The sequence below is a fragment of the Abrus precatorius genome, unplaced genomic scaffold (genome assembly GCF_003935025.1).
Source record: "Abrus precatorius isolate BTA unplaced genomic scaffold, Abrus_2018 Scaffold5, whole genome shotgun sequence".
Classification (NCBI taxonomy): domain Eukaryota; kingdom Viridiplantae; phylum Streptophyta; class Magnoliopsida; order Fabales; family Fabaceae; genus Abrus; species Abrus precatorius.
This window is the reverse complement of record NW_020874395.1, coordinates 12,742,732-12,766,963: the sequence shown is the minus strand read 5'-3', so window position 1 is coordinate 12,766,963 and position 24,232 is coordinate 12,742,732. Positions and strand designations below refer to the sequence as shown.

The window sequence follows — 24,232 nt, the reverse complement described above, 5'->3', positions numbered from 1 at the left end:
GTAAGTGCTATGTTTTAGTTTTTAAAGCAAGAAAGCTAGAGTAACTAATCCTTATTTGTGCTTTTTTAAAATCTTTTTTCTCTAAGAAAATATATTTATTCTTTGTCAACATTCTGAAACTTAAAAATAATTTTCATAATTTTTTTTGTATCATGCTCTTCAACGACAACCAGCAAACTGAAAATCAAAGACACGGTGACAAAATCACTAATGAAAGCTAAAGTTTTAAGAAGGGAAAATTAAAGATGAGGTTTTACTCAAAACTATTTTTTAAAAATGGTGTTTAAAATATCTTTTTAAAAATATCCAACACTTCTAAAGTTATTGAAATAAAATTTCAAAATTACTTTATAAAATGGTTTTATAAAAGTAAGCGAGTAATTTAAATGAGTGCTAATCAGTCCGTATTTGTTTTATTTTTTAAATTTTTAACTCAAAATTCTATTAATAAGTATTTATTCTCCGTATATAATTCGAAAATATATATTTCGGGTTTTTCAACCATAATTTTTTTATTATAAAGTGTCTCAAAAAATAAACTATTTACATTAAAAAAACTACAAACATAAAAATAAAAAACAACATTCTTTAAGTGATATTTTAAATTATAAACACAATATTCTCTACTCAAATTACTTTTAAAACATCTTTCTCAAATGCAAATCAAATTTTTGAACCTCAATTCTTTTAAAAGCCATTTTTTTAAAAATCAAAACCAACCCAAAACAACACGGGTGAATCATGATTGAAACACATCAGAACACATCCTTCTTTTTATCATCCCTGGAAGTAACAAGAACATAGTACTTGCTCATTCATTTCAAGCTTGAAGAAGTGGTGCTACCTAAGAGAGTCAATGGCACTCAAAACCCTCTTGAAACCAACTCTCTTTCTCACTCTCAGAGTCAACATTTCACACCATTTTCACCGTCCAAACTCACTTCCTTCAACGACAAAATCAAGTAACAACACACACATCCACACCCACCTATGTTGCTACAAGTTCAACACTGCCATTGATGGTTCATCAAAAGGGTACCTTGATCTAAACGATGAGGAACTCATGCGACAGTGCGAGATGGACACGTTCAAGAGTTCAGGACCAGGTGGTCAACACCGTAACAAGCGTGAGTCCGCAGTGCGCCTCAAACACCTACCCACTGGGATCATTGCTCAGGTTTTGCTCTTTTCTCTCCTAAAAAATCTAACTTTGTTGATTTCTCATCGTGGGGTTTTGTTGTTGCTTAGGCTTCCGAGGAACGTTCCCAACATAAGAACCGCGCTTCTGCATTGAACCGCCTTCGCTCTCTTATAGCCCTAAAAGGTGTTTGATTCTTCACCATTTTGATTGATTCATTCTTTGTTTCTATTGCCACATTGCAATTCACTCTTGGAAAATGGTTGAACCATTTGAACTGGATGTTGATTTAGGGAGGAATGGGTTTTTCCCGCATGCATGTTCATGATATACTTTACACTTAAATAAATAGTCATTTTACTTATATTATTAAGCAATGTTTTTGCTAATAGATATCATGCTATTTTCTTGAGCTAGTCAGGAAAACAGTGGATCGTGATGCTTATTTGCCGCCCCGAGAGCTTCTTCAGATACTTCCTCCCAAATCATCCATTAGAGGGTCGGATTGTGGTCCACAAATTGGACCTAATAACCCAAAATTTGCATTGGTCTCTTTGTCCCTTCCTTTTCATTTCTTTCCTGTTTATCCATTCATAATAATCACCCTACTGTGGATTCAAACCTAATTGCAACTTAACTAGATATACTTATGGTCCTTCTAACAGGGAATGCAAGCTCTTTTGGATCTCATTTTTGCAGTTGAGGGTTCCATTTCGGAAGCTGCAAAATATCTTGGGTATTTGATATATTCCTTAAGTATGATTTTTAGTTTTTGGGTGTTATTGAGCATGTGAAGCCTCATTAGTTACCATGATCATTATATTCAAGATTAGTAATTTTTTTTAGAGGGTCATGCATGGGTGAAATAATATCTTTGAACTGCATCTTACATGAATAATTGTTTTTACTTGTTAATGAATGCATGCCCAAAAAATTGATAATATTTGATTATTTCTATGTACGTGGATAATGAAAATACATGGTAACTTCACTCTTCTCATTTTAACATGAAACAATCGCCCCCTTATGCTAGACAATGTGATGTTCTTTTAAGTACATAGATGGTTATTTTAATTACTGGCTCAGTTTTCAATATATTCAAACAGTTTGATTATTGTTTTGGTTGAGAAATCTTGTGAAGTGTATATCAAAGCCGTTTCTTTCCTATCTTGCTGTTATTATTCATGTTGTCCACCAATAATGTAATGATTGGCCATTGGCAAGTAATTTCTAAGCATGGTAAAAGGGAAAATGAAGAAGCACAAATGACTATATGTAGGTTACAACTTAGATTGAATTAATAATTTAAAGAACAATACGGTATTAATAGCTTAAAAGGTTGTATCACTAGATCTTTATCAGGTTATATCATATGGCACAAATTAATAATTGTTAATTATATTGCAGGTTATCTACTGGGGCACTGTCTCGGTTAATCCTGTCTGATGATTCACTTAGAATGGAAGTAAATGATCTGCGTGCATCAAAGGTATGCCTTCTAATGGATTCTGTGGAACAATAGCATTAGTTTATTTCACCACTTCACATCTGTTAAATTATTAATGACATAAATTGAAATGAATTTCAAATAAGACTCTTAGGTCTTAGCACCCAACCCCACTTAGGAAAGTTTACATTGGGAAAAAGAAGGGTCAAGTGGGCAAGCCCCTGTTAGCTGTTAATTAGGACTTGCTATTTGAGAGCAGAATTTGTAAGTAAAACTGTTACAATTAGTTAATTGGTTAGGTTGCTACATATAGGTAGAGGCAGGGCTGTACAGGGAGTTAGTTGGTCAATTGGTTTGGAAGAGATCGTGCTCTCAAATTTTTGGAGATTGTATTGTAAGCCTGATAAGGCCCAAGTTCACCATGGGTCAATAGAACCACTGGCCCATGAAGGAAAAGGAGGCCCAAAACAGTGGATTGTGTATGAACGTCGGAAGAAGAAAAATGCTGACGAGGCTTGCGGTTAAGGGAGAGAGAAGATTCAGTGATATATAGATTCAGTGATTTATGGGAGGGGATATTTGTTATGATTTACGGTTATTGCTTTTGTGTAGGAGCCTAGCTCTTGGCAGAGGAGAATTCTCCCTTCTCTGAGTTTCCTTTCTTTGCATATTCACTAAATATAGCACCCATCATTTTATTCACATTTGCAATTCTTAATTCTACGTTGTTTGTTGATTCTAGTGTTATTGGGTGTCTATTAAAGCCATTTGTGCTCTTTTTCATTTTGGGCACCATTGATCTAGAGCAGGAGAAGAATATTCAATAATATTCTGCCTTTCTTTCTTTCTCTCACACTTTCTCATTCTCTCTCACTTTCTATCTTTCACTGTTTCTTTCATTGTCTTTCTTACTTTCTTACTCTCTCAATGTCTCTTTCTTATGCTCTTCTATCTTTCTTTTACTCTTTTCTTTTTCTTATTCTCTCTCATTCTATCAAAGATTATTATTGCTTCCTAAAAACTGAAAAGAGAGAGTTATTGAATATAGATTGTTGTTGGTGGAAAGAATTTGTTTATAATTCTTTATATTGTTGTCTACTGATTGAATCACTTTGCATTGTTGGTGAACACTCTAGTGTGCTGTTTAAAGTTGCACCATTTTCTTGTTATATATTCCAAATGATATGATAGAAGCTATTGATATTTAATAAAATTTCCTCATAGTTTCTTTTTTCCTTTGTTTTTCTATTTCTTTCTCTCTCTCTCTCTTTTTTTTACTTTGTTCTTTTACTCCGAGTTTGTTTGTTTAACTCTTTTTTTTCCCCTTCTCATTCTCTCTCTCGTGCTTGTTCTTTCTCTGTCTCTTTGTTTCATTCTTCTCACCTTCCTTTCTTTATTATCTACATTTAGAATCAATATCTATTCATGGCCTTGTTTTGATCATCATATATGTTAAAACTAAAATAAGCATACTAATTTTCTTTTGTAATGAAATGAAATATTTAAATATCAAAGATTATTATTTTCTTTCTATCTATTAAAAATTAGAGAGCTATTTAAATTTGCATATCATTCCTTTATGTTGTCTTATTGTTGAACATTCTGTTTGGTGTTCTTAGTGAACACTCTTGGTGTGCTATTTTAAGTTGCACCCCTTTTTTCTTATTCAATTTAAATGTTATGATAGAAAGAAGGAAAATTAGAGAGAATAATGAGTGAAAGAGGAAGGGAGAAAGAGCAAAAAAAAAGACAGAAAAAGAGATTGAAAGAAATGAAATTTTATTTAATATTCTTGCTTTTTATCATTACTTTTAGAATATACAATAGGAAAGTGGTGCAACTTAAAACAAGCACCTAAATTATTTTCTAAAAATGTCGAACAGATTTGAATAGCTCTAAGATTTCCTATTATATAGAAAGAAAATAATAATTTTGGAGATTTAAATATTTTATGTCATTACAAAAGCGAAGCGATATGCTTATTTAAGTTTTAATATATATGATTATTTAAACAAGACCATAAACAAATACTGGTTCCAAATGTAGATTACAAAAATATAAACAAAGGAAAGAAGAAAGAAACAAAGAGAGACATAGAAAGAATGAACGAAAGAGAGAGTAAGAGAAAAAAAAAGAATGAAACAAAGAAACAAGGAGTGAAAGAAGTAAAGAAGATATAAAAGAAACAAAAAAACAAAAAGAGGAAGAGACCAAAAGGGAAAGACGAAGAGACAAAAAAAAAAAAGAGAACTGGAGGAAGATATAAAGATAATGAAAGTAAAAAATAAAATTTTTATTTAATATTCTGTTCTATAATATCCTTTAAAATATATAATAAGAAAGTGGTACAACTTAAAATAGTACACCTAGCGTGTTCACTAATAATGAAACAGAATGTTTAATTAGTAGATAGCAATATAAAAAACTAAAATATAATATGTATCATATAAGCAAATTCTTTCCAACGAAAGCAACAATCCATATTTAATAATTCTTTGATTTTCTAAAGTATAGGAAGAACTAATAATCTTTGATTTAACGAAAGAAAGAGGGAGAGAGAATAAGAGAGTAAAAGAGAAAGAAAGATAGAGAGAGCATTAGATAGAGATAGATAAAGTAAGGTAGATAATGAAAGAACAGTGAGTAAATGTAAGTAGTAATTTGTCCCCCTTTATGATTGTTCTTGATGAGTGAGTAACTTCTTCTCTAAATCCTCCAATATCAAATCTATGTAGTGAGCAGCACATGGTATTCAATACACTTTCTTCCTTTTCTCCATCGACAATTCACTCGCAGCCTTGTAATTTGCTGCATTGTCTGTCACAATTTCAACCACATTATCTTTATCAACCTCCTTTACAATGTCACCTATCATCTTAAACAACTTGTTAGTTGTTTTAGATATATGAGATGCATCAATTGAAGTAAAAAAAACTTGTACCAATAGGGCTGTTCATTAAAAAAATCAATACAGTTCTCTTTTTGTCGGTCCAGCCATTTGTTATTATTGTCTTATCTATGTGCTTCACTAGCTTGCGTGGTCAAATTCACATGATGCTTCAAATACTTAACTTTGATTTCATGATAGGAAGGTGACCTTAATTTAACACCATATTTTGCAACAAATTCCAATTATCTTATGAAATTCTTCACTTCTTACCACATTGAATGATATGGCATTGTTGTAGAAAATAGAAGCAATATCTTGACATGTTTCCTTAAATTCTTTTTAAATATGTTATTGAAAGTGGTTTGATTACTTACTCCTTTCTTCTTAAAAATCTTTTCACTACCCTTAGCATCAATCCCTTTTCTTTTTTCACCATAATCACCATCATCACCTTCTACAAGAAGTTCTTTGAGATTGCTGTTTGATTTCTTGATTAATTTGTCCTGTAACGAGGACCCAACTAGCCACGTTTCTTTCTTTACTTCACCACTAACCGAAATGCAAACACCTACATCTTTTTGTGTTCTAGCCAAATAATGTTTCAAACTCATAAATCCCACCGCTTATTATTTTTTGACAATATTTACATTGTATTTTTCATGCGTCTCCATCCATTGATATTCCATGCTGCTACAGCACACCCCTCCTGTTTCCAGGAGCACATTTTCTCACAGATCCAATCAGAACTGCACCAATGAGCTAGTATAAGTATTACCAATAATCGGACTTGGAACCACTCCTACTTTCTATTTCTCACTTGCAGACATTTTGATCTTGAAATAGATTAGAAATATTGAAATAGAGGTAGAGGAAACCACACTGAACCAACCTACCATTCAATAACCCCCCAAGTCATGGTCGCGTCCAAGAATGATGAAGAAAGAGGAGATGTGAAGGAGAAAAGGGTAGAGAACAAACTCACAAAGTGCCAACAATGAGGAGAAACTTTGTCGCAAGTTGTAGAGAGGTGAGATTGAAGAGAAGTATCTGGAAAAACCCTAAACACTTGGGTAGTATAAGTTGGGTCAAAATAAAATGGGTGGGTCAAACAGGTTCAATTGGGTTTTTTGAAAAAATGGGTCTAGAATCAACTTGCCCTTGATCGCACAATTTTATGGAATGCGCCCTGGGCTGGTTTCTCGAAATTGGGCCAGGCCCAACACCCGTCTTGCTCGCGTATGAATTCTGACCCAGTCTTGATCCATTTCAGTCAATCTGACCCAGGCCCAGTTCTCTACCTTTCCACTAGCGTGACCCTCCTCCTCACAATAGCTCATCCCCATACAACTTGCCTCCACGTCCCTAGCTAAAGACATAGCTTGTAAATGATTCCCTAGGTTAAAGGTTTGAAGTCGTCGTCGAATCTCCGGTCGCAATCCTCCCATAAAATACCCCAAATATTGCTCCTCCAGTAACCTCGGAACCTGTGAGGATATGAATTCGAATTCCAGCAAGTAATCTTCAACATTCCCAGTCTGAGATAAATCTTTCAATTCTTCAAATGGATTATCACACCAGCGACCTCCATAACGTCCAATTAGCTCCCTTTTTAATTTATCCCGCGTCAATCTATCCACCGACTCTTGAAGAAGATTGAACCAGTGAATGGTGGCTCCTTCAATATTTAACTTGGCTAATCGTACTTTCACGTCCTCCGTTGATCCTTGTATTTCAAAATATGTCTCTGCTCGGGTGAGCCATCCTACTGGATCAATGCCATCAAACAGGTAATTCCACCTTCTTCGCTGTCATCCTATACTCAATCAATGAGTCCGTCTCAGAACTCTCCAGCCCCATCAATCTCTCCTCCAACGCTTCCATGCAATCTGACATTTTTGGGGCATGGACTGAAACACATAGCTAGCTCCTCACTCGAGATCCGGCAAGTCGGACCAATGATAAAAACAAATTATATATACTGTGTTATTAATCAGATTATGCAGTAAAATTGAGTAAAAGAGCTCAAGCTCCACAATGCTAAGGTAGATTTTCTAGAGTTGGTAATTGACTCCTCCAGCGAGTAAACTTTCTTTAACAAAACCCACCATATTCTTGCCTACCTCACTCTCACTCCCTTCTCTCCCCATATACTAGAATTCCCATATTTCTTGGGTTCCTTCCACGTCACCTCCCCTCTAGCGTACTAGTCATTATTCCTTGGCCCCATTTTCTGTCTCCTAGTATAGACTCTCCACATATTGGGCTTTTGTAAAACTGCCCCTTCACCAGATACAGGCCCATCACCCTTCCTTATAATATTTGCCATATTTGGCCCCTTATCAGATCTTATGTCCTAAATCACAATTTTGACTACCATGCTAAAATACTGGTTTTGATAGTTGCAATTTATCTGAAATCCTACCTTTTAAATTTATTGAAAATCTTATCTTTGGCATGATAGAGACTTATTCAACATTGAGATAGAAACTGTTTGTTTTAGGGATTTTTGAAGATGAGTATGGTTGCTCTTTAAGCATCAAAATATGGGTGAATATGTGATAAGTAGAGCCAGAAGGAATAGCTGTTTTCAACCATTGTTGCTACTGATTAGTGTTTCTATTTGCTATTGTGATGTCTCAACTTTTAATGAAGATTATAACTTTCATATTTTAAATATTCTTGTTATTTCATTTTGGAACCTTGTACCTACGGAATGCTTGGAAATGATATTCTTGCATTTCCAAATGCAAGGCCTTTTGTTTAGTATCTGAAAGGAAAAAAAAAGACTCTTCTGTCATGTATGCTTCCTTATTGGCTGATTCTATAATGCTAGTCATTAAACTACATTCGAATTAGATAAGAGTCCATCTGTTATGCTTTCCTTTTTATATAGTATGATATATTCTGTTCTCAGCTTCATGAGAAAGTTCTATATTTATTTTGTCTAACAAACTGTAACTGGGAATCTACTTTTTGGAACATTACAGGGTATGAAGCCTCTCAAGTAGATGCTCTCAGATTTTCATTCCTTATACAGGTACAATCTATATTAAAGGGCATGTATAGTGAGTTGTTTAGTTGGTCAATTAGTTTTGGAAGAGACCAATCTCTCTCTCTGTGTCTTCTTTCTCCCTCTCTTTTTCTGTTTCTTATTCTCTCTCTCTCTTTTTTCCTTTGTTTCACTCTTTCTCTTTCATTTTCTCATTCTGTCTCCCTTTCTCTCTCTCTTGCTCATAGTTGTCAATAGCACACGATAGGTGAGAGGTGTATTCGTATAGCGTTTTTGCTGTCCCAGCCATTGCAACCATAGTGGCTGTATTCGTGGCCCTTTGGCGGTGCAATAGCGTCACCATAGGGAAAGATACCAACTTTCCTTTTCTATCCTCAAAACAAAGAAATTTTAGAGTTTTTAAGGTAAAAAAACTTTTAATCTTTTAGAAATAAGCTGATTTTTCCCTTATGATGACACAATCTTTAGGTTGTTTTAAGGGTAAAATAGTCTTCTCAATTTTCAGACCTAACCTCACTGTCCTTACATTTATCTTCTTCCTTTCTCTCTTTGTCACCCCTTTCTCTCATCCAAGGTAGTTAAAATCCCGATTTGAATCTTAAAATCTTACGATTTTACGATTTTGGAAGTCTCACCGATTTAAATCGTGGATAAAATCCTAATTGAGTAAAATCCTTATAAAATCCCGATTTGAATCATAAAATCCCTCAAATTGTGAGATTTTACGATTTCACTTCGATTTTGAAAATTTCTCGCAAAACCCTATCGTACGTCTCTTTCATAGATCTCCTTTTTATGGAGTCTAATTTGCCTCTAGCAGCTTTGAACCCTAACATTGTTGCCAACATTCAACAGTCCTCCTAGTGCGTGCAATCTAGTCTGCAACTAAATCTATTGTTGTTGTTCTTGCATTTTTTTTGTTCTGGTCTATTTTTTATTCATGTAAATGCATTACATTTTTATGGAATAAATTATGATTTGTGAGTGCTACGTTGTTTAAGTACTTTTACTGATTTGAAGTTTTTTCCCCTTAATTTATGATATTTTATATGAATAATATGAATTTATATCATATATATGAATTTTATAAAATCTTACGATTCAATTTACGATTTTATGATTTACGATTTTCACTCTCCTTTACGATTTAAAGTAAAATCCCGATTTTAACTACCTTGCTCTCATCTCTATTTCTGATCTGCTTTGCAAATGGAGACACATGACAAAACCGCACTTTTTTTCTTTTCCCCTTCTCTGCTTGATGTGCTCTCCTCTCATCTGCTTTGCAACAATCTTCAATCCAGTAGAGTCACTCATCTTGGATAACATCTTAGGCAAAATCCACTTCGTTTCTTCTTTCTATTCTATGATTCTACAGTCCTGCCTCTATTATGTTCTCCCGGAAAATCCACTTTCTTTCTTCTCTTTATGTCTTTTGTTGATAATTATTCATATGCTATTTATGCATATTTTTTAGCATTATATACATAATTATCTGCATATGTATATATTTTATATCCATATAAAAAACTTTAAAATAGTGGTATCCGGCTATGCGCTTTTCCGCTATAGTGTTTTGAGGGTCGTCTGCCACACATTGCTGTCCGAGATTAACAACTATGCCCTTGCTTTCACTCTTTCTTTCTTTTGTTCTCTCGTATTCTCACACACTCTCTCTTAGCTTTCTTCGCTGTTTGTATCTTTCTTTCTTCCTTCCTTCTCAAGTTCTTCCTCTTTCTTTATTTCTTTATATTTTTCTCTCTTTTTGTCTTCTTATATTTCTCTTTCTCTGTTTTTTTCTTTCTTTCTCTGTTTCTCTCTCTATTTCTTTTAATTGTTTCTTTCACTTTCTCACTCTCTATGTCCCTCTTATCCTTTCTTTGTTTATCTTTGTTTCTTTTTTCCTTTTATTATCTATTTTTGGAAGTAATATCTATTTTTTGTTTTAATCATCTTATATGTTAAAACTAAAATAGGCATACTAATATGATTTTCCAATGAAACGGATTATTTTAATCTATAAAAATTATTATTTTCTTCCTATGCATTAGGAAATTAGAGAGTTTTATCAATCAGCTTCAGAGGTCAGATTTCAGTTGTTTATGTTGTCTTATTATTGAACATTCTGTTTTGCATTCTTGGTGAATACTTTGATTGTATTGTTCTAAGTTGCATCACTTTCTTGTTATATATTCTAATGGTTATGATAGAAATTAAGATATTTAATAAAATACCCTTTCTGTCTGTCTGTCTCTTTTTCTTTCTTTCCTCCCCCTCTTTTTGATTTTGTTTCATGCTTTCTGTCTCTCTTGCTCTCTCTTTCTTCCTGTGTTGCATTTTGCCTCATTCACTGTTTCTTTCTCTCTTTTGGTCTTCCACTCCTTTCTCTGTTTCTCTCCAGTTTTTTTTGGTTTCTCTATCACTTTCTTTGTCTCTCCTTCTTTTCTTCTTTTTCACTCTCATTCTTTCTGTCTCTTCTTTCTCTGTTTCTCTCCTCTCTTTTCTTTTTTCCTTGCTTTTCACTCTCTCTTATTCTTTCTCTCTGTCCCTTTATTTTTTTTCTCTCCATGTTTCTTTCTTTCTGTTTTCCTCTCTTTCTGTCTTTATTTTCATGTTCCTCTCTCTTTGTCTTACTTTATTTCTTTCTTTCTCTCTTTCTTTTTTTTTCTATCTTTTTTCTTCTCATTGTTCCTTCTTTCTTTCTCTTTCTTCTGTACTTCATTTCACCTTTTTCTCTATTTATTTCTTTCTCTCTCTTTTTCTCTGTGGTTCTCTTCTTTGTTTTCTGTTTCCCTTCCACTCTCACTTTGTTTTTTTCTGTCTTTCCTTCCTTTCTTTTAATCTTTGCATTATGAACCAGTATCCATTCAGAACCTTTTTTTTATCGTCTTATATGTTAAAGCTTAAATATGCATACTAATATATTTTTCTAATGACAAAATACTGAAATCTCATAGATTATTGTTTTCTTCCTATACATTAAGAAATCAGAGAGTTATAGAATATTGAATATGCATTGGTGCAGTTTCTGAGAAAAATTTGTTCCTAAATTACACACCATATTGTTGTCTATTTGTTGGACATTCTGTTAGGCTTTCTTGGGAAACACCAGTGTATTTTTCTAAGATGCACTACTTTCTCATTATATATTCTAAAGGTTATAATAGAAATTAAGGTTATGTCTGGGAGTTTAGTTTTGAAAGGGGTGGGAGGGGGTGACAAGTTTTTCATTTCTAATGAATATTCTCTAACTTTATGATTTTTTAAAATTAAAAAAATAAAATGATATCATTCTTTTATTTACTTTTTTAACCTATAATTTAATTTAAAATCAAAATATTTGCCTTACCCCCTTTTCCTCTAAACCTTAACTCCCCAACATATCCTAATAGGCAGAGGCAGTGATTTATATTCTGAGCAGTTGATCCTTATATATTGTATAGACTGTGTATTTATTTACATTTTGTTATAAAGCCATCAAATATGGGATTTTTGGAAACCAGTATGGTTGGGTTTTGAAGCATCAAATATGGGTGGATGTGTATTAAATAGAGCCAAGGATGTGTTTGAAGGGCAAGTGTACCCATCGAGAAATAATAAGGGGTTCTTAAATTAAGTTTCCGAAATATCGTCCCACAAAGATTGATTTTCAATTACTAAGAATTTTCTAATTTAATTGTTTAAGCTTCAAAGATACAAGATTAATTAAAAACAAGAATTTATAAAATTAATTATAAAACTAAAAGTAAGGAATACACTGTACACTTTGGTTAAACTTATCGGAGAGGAACCGAGGGCATATGAGTTTTCTCATTCAATCTTTTATGTTATTTTTTTATTTAACTCTAAATTCAATTTTTTTGTGATTACCAATCATTCATACGAATATTATTAATACCTAATGGTCATACAATATTAATATTTTTTTTCTCTAAATCAACATTCTAATGGTCATGCAAGACATTAATTTAAGAAAGCTTTTAAAAACTTACGAACTTTTTAATTTAATAACGATTAGAAGAGAAAGATTGGTTTGGTCCACCTAATCCTTTGTTTCGTTTTATTTTATAGATCTATTAATTAACCGAGATACGGTCGCCTACGATATAATTAATTAGGATTAAAAGAGAATTGCAATAGGATAAAATATAATCACGAAACGGAAATCAAATTTAGATTCAAACATCAAAATTCCATAAATTTATGAACAATAGTTCTCATAGCCCTAGTTATGGACTTAGTTACTCATGTTAAAGAAAAGAATTAAAACAATCATAAACAAAGCCATAATAAAAAAAAATAGTAAATTAGAGTATGAGATGTGTTTTCGGTCTTCAAGTACGATCGCTTGAAGCTCCAAGTCTTTCCAAGCATGTGCCAAGGATCCTGTGCAAGAGAGACGAGATGAGAGATGTATCCCAAAGCAAAAGTCAAGATGTCAAAACCGGTCTCTTTACGATGCATGAGATCTTCCTTTTTATAGGATTTGAAAACTTTACAAACTCTTCATAAATGGGCTTCCCGCAAATGAGCACGACCTCGCAAGGCTTTAAGCACAACCGTGCATGGGCTCGAAGCACTCCCATGCTTATTGAATGAGTCTGGGTGTGCTGACTGCTGCGAAACTCTAATCTTCCATCAATTTGGGCTCAAAATGTACCTAAAATTCACTTGCAGCCTCTTTATACCAAACTGCACAATTAATATATAAATTAGTGTAAAATCCAAATAAAATAAAGGTCAAATATGATTATATAGGCTGTAAAAGAGGGTTTAATTACAGACTTATCAAGATGTAAAGGGAGTTGGTTAGTTGGTCAATTAGTTGTGGAAGAGACGATGCTGTCAAGTCTTGGGAGACTTATATTATGAGCTATTCATGCTCTTCTTCAATCTGAACTCCATGGATATATCGTAGAAGGTATTCAACAAAATTTTCTAAATCTTGTCCATTCTCTCTCTTTTTTCCTTCTCATTTACTCTTTCTATCTTTGTTTCTTCACTCATTCCTTCTTTCTTTCAATCTCAACATTCTAAACCATTATAAATTCTTTCTCTCTCTCTCATATGAGATAGAGCTCGTACTGAACCAGTCTCAATTCCTCTATGATTTTGTTTCTTTCTCTCTCGTCTTCTCTTTTTCTTCCTTTCTTTTGATTTTTCTCTATTTCTCACTGTCTCTGTATTTTACTCTTTCTTTGTTTGTTTTTTAATGTATTTCTCTCTCTCTGTCGTTCTTCCTTTTTCTCTTTTCTTTCTCTTTTGCAAATTTTCTTTGTTTCTTTGTCTCTCTTTCTTTTTCTGTTTGTTTCTCCTGGTCTTTTTATTTTTTTTGTGTGTTCTTGTTCTTTGTCTCTTTCTCTCTAGTCTCTGTATTTTATTCTTTCCTTGTTTGTTTGTTTATGTATTTCTCGAACATTCTGTCTATCTGTCTCTTTTTTTCTTTCTTTCTCCTGCTCTTTTCTCTTTATTTTTCTGATTCTCTTTGTTTTTTTTTGTCTCTTTTTCAGTTCCATCCTCTTGGTATTTTTATTTTTCTCTGTCGTTCTCTCTTTCTCTGGCTCTGTATTTTACTCTCTTCCTTATTCGTTTTTTTATGTATTTCTCTCTCATTCTTTTTCTTTGTTTTTTTGTCACTCTTTTTCTCTCTTGTTTTGTTTTTCTGTTTCATTCTCTCTTGGATTTTTATTTTTCTCTTTCTGTTCTTGTTCTTTTTTCTTTCTTTCACTCTTTCTCTCTCTTTCTCTAACTTTGACTCTGTATTTTACTCTTTCCTTGTTCATTTTTCTCTCTCTCTCATTCACTCTGTGTTTCTTTTTTTCGTTCTCTCTCTTTTTCTGTTTTTCTTTGTCTCTCTTTCCTTTTCTGTTTGTTTCTCTCTTGGTCTTTTTATTTTTCTCTTTCTGTTTTCTTTCTGTCTCTTTTTCTCTCACTTTCACTCTGTATTTTACTCTTTTCTTGTTCGTTATTTTTAATGTATTTCTCTCTCATTCTCATCTCTTTTCTAATTTTCTTTGTTTCTTTGTTTCTCTATTTTATCCTCATTTTCTCTTTTTATCTGTTTCTTTCTGTCTTGTTCTTTGTATCTTTCTTTCTCTCTTTCTTTTCCTTTTTTAAAGTTTCTATCTCTCTTTTCTGATTTTCTTTGTTTCACTTTCATTCTTTCATTCTCATTTTCTTTTTTCTCTGTTTCATTCTCTTTTGCTCTTTTATTTTTCTTTCTCTCACTCTGACTCTATTTTACTCTCCTTTTTTTTGTATTTCTCTCATTCTGTGTTTCTTTTTTCTTTTTTTTCTTTTCTTTCCATCAATGTTTCTTTGTCTTTTTCTTTTTTCTTCATTTTCTCTCTTGGTCTTTTTATTTTTCTCTTTCTGTTCTTGTTCTTTGTCTCTTTCTCTCTCTCTCACTCTGTATTCTCTTTACTTCTTCGTTTCTTTTAATGTATTTCTCTCATTCTCTCTCTCTCTGTGATTCCTTTTTTATCTTTTTTTTGTCTCTTTTTCTTTTTCTGTTTGTTTTTGCTTGTTCATTTTATTTTTCTCTTTCTGTTCTTGTTCTTTGTCTCTCTATCTCTGTATTTAACTCTTTCCTTGTTCATTTTTAGTTATGTATTTATCTTTTATTCTCTCTTTCATTTTTTTTTCTTTCCTTCTTTTCACTTTTCTTTTTTCAGTTTCTTTCTCTTTTTCTGATTTTCTTTGTCTCTCATTCTTTCTTCCTCATTTTCTCTCTTTTTTTTGCTTGTTCTTTTCTCTTTCTCACTCTGACTCTATTTTATTCTTTCCTTGTTTGTTTTTCGAGTAGTTCTCTCTCTGTTTCTTTCTTTCCTCTCTTTTTTTTTTCTTTTCTTCATTCTTTCTCTCTTTTTATGATTTTCTTTGTCTCTTTCTTCCTTTCTTCATTTTCTTTCTTTGTTTTTCTATTTGTTTCTCTCTTGGTCTATTTATTTTTCTCTTTTTGTTCTTGTTCTTTGTCTCTCTTTCTTCCTTTCTTTCCTTGTTCGCTTTTTTAATGTAGTTCTCTATCATTGTCTTTCTTTCCTTCTCTTTTCCTGATTTTCTTTATTTTTTTGTCTCTCTTTCTTATTTCTTCTTTTCTGTCTTTCTTTTTCTGTTTGTTTCTCCCTGTTTCTTTCTTTCTCTCTCTTTTTCTGATTTTATTTATTTCTTTGTCCCTCTTTTCTTTCTTGCTCATTTTCTTTCTTTCTTGGTTTTTTATTTTTCTCCCTCTGTTCTTGTTCTTTGTCTATTTCTTTCACTTCTCTCTTTTTCTTAGTTTCTTTCTCCCTCCCCTTCTGTCTTTTTTTTTTTTTTCATTTGTCTCATTTTTTCTTTGTCACTCTTTCTCTATTCTTTGTTTCTCACTTTCTTTCTCTGGCTCTCTTTTCTCTTTGTTTTGTCTTTTTTAACTCTTTCTCTCTTTCTATCTCTTATTTTGTTTGTTTCTTCTTCTGTTTTTATCCTTTCTCTCTTGGGTCTTTTTATTTTGATCTCTTTCTTTTTCTTTCACTCTTCTCTCTCTCTTTTTTCTCTGTCTGTTTCTTTGTTTGTTTCTCTTTCTATCTTCTTTCACTTCTCTCTCTAATTTTGTTTTTCTTTCTATCCGTTTGTTTGTTTCTTACTCTTATTTCTCTCTCTTGGTGTTTCTTTCTCTCTCTCTCGGAACATTATACCCAGTGGAATGCTGGGAAATGTTCTTGCATTTCCAAATGCAACTTGCAAGACATAATTGTTTGGTATCTGAAAGAAAAAAATAACCACCGGTTATGTATGCTTCCTTATTGGCTGATTCTATAATGTTAGTCATTATACTACATTTGAATTAGGTAAGAGTCCTATTGTCAAAAGTTGATGAGTCCACCAGTAATGCTCTCCTTTTTATATAGCATGTTAGATTCTGTTCTCAGCTTCATGTGAAAGTTCTATATTTGTTTTATCTAACAAACTGTAACTGGGAATCTACTTTTGGAGCGTTACAGGGTACGTACCCTCTCAAGTAGAAGCTCTCATCTTCATTCCTTACGCAGGTACAATCTATTCTATCTATTGCTTACTGCACACCCACAAATGAGTGAACATTTTGTGGTGTAGTTATGGAACAACAAGAGGAAACACAAAACCTTCAATATGCATAGAAATTGATCAAATAATGGAAAATTAAGTTGTTATTTATTGTTCTTTGAAATGGTATTTATCACCGGCCAAAAGGGTACTCTGTTGATAGAAGGTTATTCTGAAACTTTTTTACAGTTGCTAGTTCTCTTAAATTTCAGTTTTGTTCCATTCATTGAAGATTAAAACTTGATCAAGTTGCACGCTTTTGGCTGCATTTTCATTTCCACTGTTTTTCATGGGAATGGCAACACACTTCTGTGAATTTATATAAACAAACTACTTTTAGTCCGTAACTATTTTACCTTAAGTCCAACTTAGTATAAATAAAAGGATAGATTTTATTCATATGTTTCCACTGCTGACCAAAATAAATCAGAAGAACATGTAATTTCGTATTTTGTTTGGTGTTTTTTGTGATATATTCTTTTATATGTTGTATTTTTCAATTTAGAGTTCTTAGTTTTTGAGAATAGGGTTCTTTTATTTGCAGAAAAAAATTCTTTGAACCTATACAATACAAGGTAATCTCCATTGGAGAATCGAGTTTGACTATGAAAAATACTGAAGATAATGAGAAGAAAGGGGGAAAATTGTTGAATTTCAGATTTGGGGAGAACTCATTCTCCAAAACACAATGAGTACAGTTGAATAAAGCTGGTAAGGTGTGTTGAAGCAACATTGAGATAGCAACCTAAAATAGAAGATCCACTTCTGTAGATTTTTTAAAACAATATATATTGATTTTCTAGCTCTGTATACAGTTTTTATTTTTCCTTGTTTCTACCGAACATCAAATCCGTAACGTGTAATAAAAGATGCCGATATTTGTAGCTTTAATTAAAACATTTGTGCTCTACTACCTTCTTATTCTTTATTTGTTTCTACAGCAAGATTATCACCAGTATCTAGTTGATCTTGTAATTCATTACTCTAGTAATGTTTCTTCGGATGCTCAATGGCATCCACTAACAAGATTAATATACAACAGCAATTTATTGGATAAGAAACATACGTGTAATCATATTCCTTTGAATTTTTCTCCCAATTTTGCAAAGGTGATTCTGTTCACCAAGAAGACAAATGAACCCTTCTTTGTGTTTTACTGATTTGATATGTTTTGCTAATCATACTATTTTACTTAAAAATGCTTGTAACTTTTTTCATTTTTGGTTGGAGTCAATAAGAATAAGTGATCCATTGGTAGTTCATGTGAAGAAAAAAAAGAAAAATAACTTTTTAAGGTGGTGGATTACCAAGGGTTGGAAAAAGAGCTGTTTTGATAGCAACAAAAAGTTTTTTGTTTTTTGTTTTATTTTAATTTTAGATTATATTTTCGAGATCTCCGTATTAAAAATATGAAAGATAATTTTAAACTCAAATGACACAACAGATTTGATATTGACACAAAACCAATTGTTCACATAACCCAAGGCTTTATATGTAGATATGGATTACATTCTACTCTATTGCTCGTTATCCATACATTACCACTTTACAGTTTATTCTCGGTCAAATTCCCATAATGTGATTAATAAATTCCAGAAGCAGTGGCTGATAACTGACCACTAGTTTTAGGATTTACACCAAACAAGTCCTAATTGGTTGAAATTCTTTTTTCCCCATTTCTCTGTTGTGGAGATTCTGGCTTATCTTTCTGTTCCTTGACATTGCTTTGTCAGTCGGAACATATATACAGTTTCCCATTCTTGTACTAGCCACAATGAACACTTTGTGTCACTGTGAAAGATAACATTTATATATGTGCATTAATAGAAATTTGTCAGCTCTAAAATTGATGCCATACAACAATTTTAATGCTGTTTTAACGCCATCAACTTGGAAATTGACACGAGGAATCCCCCCATAACAAGGATATTCCCAGCCGTCAACAGCATATATATAATAGGTGATTGGATGATTTACATAGCCAGAAAGAAAAGTATAACAAAGTTGTTATATTTTGTAAAATGGAAGTATAAATATTACTAGTCTATTTAAGAGTGAACATATTTATTAAATTGTTATATAAAAACTTCAATTCAATGAAAAATTTATGTTTTTCTTTTTAATTTGACTGAATGTAACCCAAATATATTTTCAATAAATCAAATAGACCGGTTTAATCTTCAACCTTCATTTTGCTTTTTCTGTCCCTTTAAATTTCTTGTTTTTCTCCATCATCAAAGGCTGCATTTTCTTTTCTCTCTGTCTCCTATATTTTATTTGTGAGAAACAATAATTATCCTAAATTCAATATATGAAGAATCAAGAATAAAAAATTTGACCAAAGAATAAAAAATTGTTGGTGTCAGCAAATTTTCTTTTTCTTAAATAATCAAATCAACAGTTGAATTAGAGAAGTGGAGAACTGACCTATCAGTCTCACCATGGTTTGGTCCATGAAATTTGATTTTGTGTTATCTTTTATGTACTACCTTTGGTTTGGTAGTATTTTATTACCAAATAGCCTTGTTCTTCTCAAAGTCCAGTGATCATGAGTCAGCTTCTCTAATCAACCATCAACAAAATCATCAATTTTATCCTTTTGACTTGGATGTTTTGTTTTGTTTTGCATGTCGTATCTGATTTTACTTGAGGTTGAAATTCTGATCTGACCTAACCACAGTACCTTGAGGCACAAACACATAGGATTATTATTGGTAGAATAGAATATTGCAACAACACTTTTCTCCTTTGGATCTGTGTGCCAGTGGGTGGGGCTTCAACTTCCCTACCAAAAGCAAAATGAAAGTTGCATGATTATATGGAGAACCTGTGGATGAGAAGAAAGATTTCTCAAAGTCAAAATTATTTTGTATGTTGCGAATGGCAAGAGAGTTAGATGCGGCAGAATCATATTCTTAGTGAATAAGGTTCCTTTTCACCTTCCACCATCCTTCACTTTTTTCCCTCGTTGACTCTCCTAAAATGACATTTTAAAGTCTCCTCAAAACTCGAAAGCCTTCTAAGGCAAACTTTATTATTCTATGTTTGTTATGCTATTGATAGCAATCAATTGGATCTTTAACAAATGAAAGCCTTGATGACAATCCTTTAATTAACTCTTATCTAAGCTTTTTAGTGCTGCGGCAAATTATTTACTTCGTGCTTATTTATAAATAATTGCTACATGAGTTTTGTAGAATAATAATTGGTTAGAGAGGAAAAGGCTACATCTAGGGAAAATAACATATCTTTTCCAAGGTAAAGCCTCGATACAATAACGATTAAGGGGAAAACAAACCCAAGAACACAACAAGTGTTTCAAAACTTTTGTATCTATGACATAGCATCCCCTTCAAAGTTGTCACATGCATAGACATTGAAGAAAAATAATAAAAAAAGGACAACCAAGTGTAGGAGGCTTTCACCTTGAAGGATTTGAGGAGGATAGATGTACGCATTCTTATTCCTAAAAAAGACTATTTTCTAGGTTACAAGACAGCAAACTTCCTAGTGTTAAGGCTGAAAATTAAGTAATACCCAATTTAGGTAAGCTTATGCAAAATCACTCATAAGAAAAGAAAATAAAGTTCTCATTAATTAAAATCAACTTATAAGCTGCATGTTTTGTACCTTATATTTTGAAGAAGTTAATTGAAAAAAATTCTAAAAGAAGTAAAAAAAAAAAAAACACAAATTAATTTTAACTTATAAAATAAGTTTGATTCAATTTGCTTTTTATTTTTGTCTCTCATAAGTACATGCCGAGAAGTTAATCCAAATTAGGTTTAGTTATGATACTCTCTAGAGTATGCAAGTATTCCACTCCATCAAATTGTTTTAAATAATTGCTTCGTAATTTTAACCAAGTCACCCATTTTTACATCAATCTCTTCAATTCACAGCAGTAATATGACCATGATTAAAAGAAAAGAATGGTTAGGAAACTAAACATGTCATTACCATTAGTCTTGCTTGCATTTCTGTCACTTCAAGAGGACCAAAGAAAAGGAGGCTTTTTGATTATACTCGTTGACTTTGCACGTGGATTATTGCCTTTTAATATAGGATATTGCAGTGTTGGGTTTGTAGACTGCTAAGCTATAACACACAACAATCTAAAAAGTAAAAACTATTTTACATGATGAATGTTCTTGTCCATATTACGATTGTGTTTAAAATATGAAAGATTTGATTCTGCAAATTGTACAGCTTCTAATTTTTTTAAGGCCACACTTTTTCGCACTCTTCTCCATACCCACCTTTATATGTGTATACCCCTGCAATTGCTTACCTCTACACATCACATTGTGACATTAACCTTCTATCAAAATTATTGAAGTTCTTCTTCTTTTTCCAAAAAGAAGAAATGGGTGTGGATATTCAAGGGAAGCTTCGTCTAGCTCTTGGCTCAATGAAAGATCATGCTTCTATTGGCAAGGCCATGATGTATCATCATCAACATGATGGCTTTTCCAACATAGAGATAGCGGTTCTGCGTGCCACAGGCCATGATAATGGCACCATTGATGACAAATACATGCATGAGATCCTTTTCCTTGTATCAAACTCTAAAGGGTCTATTCCTTTTCTTGCTGAAAGGATTTCACGCCGTCTTGGCAAAACTAAGGATCATATTGTGGCCCTCAAGACCCTTGTCTTGATTCATCGCCTTCTTAGAGGTGGAAACAGGTCCTTTGAACAAGAGCTATGCAAAGCACATGTATCTGGTCATCTTCAAATTAGTACAAGGTGTTTCACAAAGAATTCTGACCCTTCAGTTGTTTTCTTACACAATTATGCAACTTACCTTGAAGAAAGGATGAGTTGGCTCATCAACCAAGCAGGGAAACTTGAACCTGTTATGTCCAAAGGGTTAGAATTTAGGCGCTACGATGAAAAATCCATTGATATTGCATTCAGAACGTTGCCTAAATGCCAAGTGCTTATTGATAAAGTGTTAGAATGCTCTCCACATGATATGTTGCTCTCAGATAATAGCTTGGCTCAAGCCGCCATGAGCAACACCTTGAGAGAAAGCTTCCAAGTTTATATGACATTTTCTGAAGGCATTGCAGCTCTTGTCAACATGTTTTTTGATCTAACAGCATCAGCCAAAGGCCTAGCCTGTGAAATACTCAAGAAAGCTTCTCTCCAGAGCCAAAAGCTTCATGATCTGTATGAAAATTGCAAACAAGTGGTTGAAAACAAGAACTTGGAATACCCTTTTGTTCAAATAATCAGCATGAATCATATAGTGGCACTAGAACAATTTGGTAGCCCACAAAATCAACTTGCGGCTTCACATGTCTCTCTATCTAGAAGGAGGAGTATCTCAAATCCTCCTCCAATTCATGGCCACTTCAAACGATCAACAGAGATAGAGTTGGAAGTGGCAGCAAAAGAAAGCAAAAAGAATGAAGAGAAAATTGATATAAACTTGTCACCAACCCCAACTCTTTTTTCATGGACACTAGAGACTAAAATAAGCAAGGTGTGGGTGGTGTTTGAAGATGAAGTTTCCAATGAATCACAGGTCCTTCCAGCACAACCAAAACTTGGAGATATTGGTGATGTTAGTGATATAAAAAGTGAATATGGTAGGCCAAGTTTGTTCCTAAATCCATTTTCTTCTAGTATTCAAACAAGCATGTCTCCAAAGGTATGAGCCTGTTGGATGAGTTCTTCAATGGTTTTGATAAACTGAATTATACTTCATAGAGTGTGCTATAGCTTCTGCATACTTCATAAAGAAGAACTGTAATATGTGAGTAAATGCTGCTGTGAAAATCAAGGGCAAAAATGTTTAGAAAAGTATAAAATTAGACTAGATTAGGTTATTTTCAGCAATGTATGATATTACTTTCATATTTTATTTGTTTTCTGTAGGTACAATCTTTTGGGTGGTTCAACATAATTAGACGGAGAAAATTATTATGTGTCTTCTTTTGAAGGCTATATTTTAGTTTGGTGTTATTTTTTTTAAGATATCTTTCAATTAAGTACTCTGTACCATATACAATAGATATATAATTATCTTGTATGTGATTATTCCAATGTAAAGAAGGATCATTTTGTTAAATCTAAACATTCATTTTAGTACTCAAATATATAGGAGACAATAATTTGGTCCACTAAAAAAGTTGACATAAATTTAATCAAAAAGTGACTTCAAAATAATTCTTTTGATATGAATTTTGAGAATACTAATGATGACAAAAATCAATATCATCATCCATAATTAAGGAGCTACATATTAATGTCATTTTGTATAATTAAGGAATTAAATTTATGTTAACTTATCTTTAAAAAGGACAAAATTAAAGTCACTTCAACGGGTGTTTGTACCTTCTTCTTTTGGTACATTTATTCATTTTTTTTTTTTGTTTGAGTTCTTCAATGAATGTTTATTCTTCTAATGTAAATAATCCAAAGAAATTTTACCCAAAAAACCAAAATCGTCCAAACTAAAGCTACTCTGCGTAAAATAACTGTCTTTTAATATAGCTAGCAACTAATGGGTATTTTTTAAGTTTAAACATAGTTTTAATAAAACATATACAAGCAAAAAATTATGTCATCATTGTTAAATATGGAAAAATCAGGTGTTTTAAAGAAGAATAAAATATAATAGATATTTGATTGTTAATAATAGTTATTTTATTTTATTATATATGAATAATTAAAGACATAAGAAATAGTTGATTAAGTAATACATAATTGATTTTTATTTTTAAATAAGGTTTTGGGTTCAAGTATATTAAAAACAATCGTCGAAAGAATTTAACTTCTCAGCCTTGTAGATATTCTTGACTCAAATGATGGTTTAAATTAAAGAAAAATATAAAAACAAATTATTTGAATTAGATTCACTGTCTCCATGTCTATAAACTTGACATAGTGTGTCAAAATAAAAAATAAAATAAAATAAATTTTAAATTAAAATACATTAAAATTACAACAATCTTAAATCTAGTTATCTTTTAAAAAAATACCATCTCATTTTGATTGATTCAAAATTTAAAATTCAGTTTAATTTTTGGTTTGATTTCAAAATTAATGTATATCAAATAAAATAAAATTAAGAGGAGTTATGTTCTTTGCATGACGGTAATTTAAAGGTTAGGTATGTGTTCGAATTGGATTATTTTTAAAAATATTTTAATAATTGATTATATGAAATACATTTTATATTTAAATATAGTAGATGAAAAGTGAATTGAAAATAATTTATATATTTAAATTGTTTGAAAGGATAATTTTTTATTGTAACATTAACAAAAAAAACAGTTATGAAATCATTTTAGTAATTGGTTTATTTTAAAATAATTAATTTTGAAGATAAAATGACAAAAAAGTTGATAAGTAAATAATCTATTAACTTTTAATCATGATTTCATAAATCTTGCTTATTTACATAAAATTTTTCTTTTTCTGTAATAAAATAATCTAAAATTATAGTAAGAGTTTCACTAATATTATTATAATAAAATTAGTTTTTTTGTTTCCTAACTTTAAAGCAGATTTTAATTTTGTCTTTTAACTTTTTTTATTAACTTTAGTCCTCTAATTTTTATTAGTTTATTGTGTTTATTGTTTTCTTCTACTCCTTAAGTGACTCCAAAAATCATGAAAATTGTAATGGCACAAGAAGAAAAGTTCATGCTAGTCTATTTAATGATTTACATG

The 24,232-nt window shown here is 31.9% G+C and overlaps 2 protein-coding genes across 6 annotated transcripts; both read left to right on the top strand.

Moving 5' to 3' along the window:
* The first annotated feature begins 741 nt into the window (after nt 1-741).
* LOC113867714 (peptide chain release factor 1) lies at nt 742-17,597 on the top strand. 5 transcript variants are annotated; one of them, XR_003505186.1, is made up of 8 exons: nt 742-1,177; nt 1,249-1,324; nt 1,556-1,686; nt 1,804-1,874; nt 2,546-2,627; nt 8,463-8,512; nt 16,465-16,512; nt 17,091-17,597. XR_003505186.1 is itself a non-coding variant. In XM_027503148.1 (7 exons), exons 1-6 carry the CDS (start codon nt 857-859, stop codon nt 8,481-8,483), a joined length of 702 nt encoding a protein of 233 aa, XP_027358949.1. In that variant the 5' UTR covers nt 796-856; the 3' UTR covers nt 8,484-8,512; nt 16,465-16,550. The 5 variants fall into 5 exon arrangements, 2 of the variants coding, with proteins under 2 accessions (XP_027358949.1, XP_027358950.1); XR_003505185.1 differs by lacking the exon at nt 17,091-17,597 and adding an exon at nt 14,839-14,863 and having other exon boundaries at nt 796-1,177; nt 16,437-16,514; XM_027503148.1 differs by lacking the exon at nt 17,091-17,597 and having other exon boundaries at nt 796-1,177; nt 16,465-16,550.
* A 3,306-nt stretch (nt 17,598-20,903) lies between these two features.
* LOC113866700 (putative clathrin assembly protein At1g33340) lies at nt 20,904-22,211 on the top strand. Its single transcript, XM_027501510.1, has one exon. It carries the CDS (start codon nt 20,913-20,915, stop codon nt 22,209-22,211), a length of 1,299 nt encoding a protein of 432 aa, XP_027357311.1. The 5' UTR covers nt 20,904-20,912.
* The last annotated feature ends 2,021 nt before the right edge of the window (nt 22,212-24,232 follow it).

Coding starts and splice junctions, on each gene's coding strand:
- LOC113866700 (XM_027501510.1), top strand. CDS start 20,913: ATGGGTGTGGATATTCAAGGGAAGCTTCGTCTAGCTCTTGGCTCAATG.
- LOC113867714 (XM_027503148.1), top strand. CDS start 857: ATGGCACTCAAAACCCTCTTGAAACCAACTCTCTTTCTCACTCTCAGA. Junction 1,178..1,248: donor CCACTGGGATCATTGCTCAG/GTTTTGCTCTTT, acceptor GTTGTTGCTTAG/GCTTCCGAGGAACGTTCCCA. Junction 1,687..1,803: donor ATAACCCAAAATTTGCATTG/GTCTCTTTGTCC, acceptor TCCTTCTAACAG/GGAATGCAAGCTCTTTTGGA.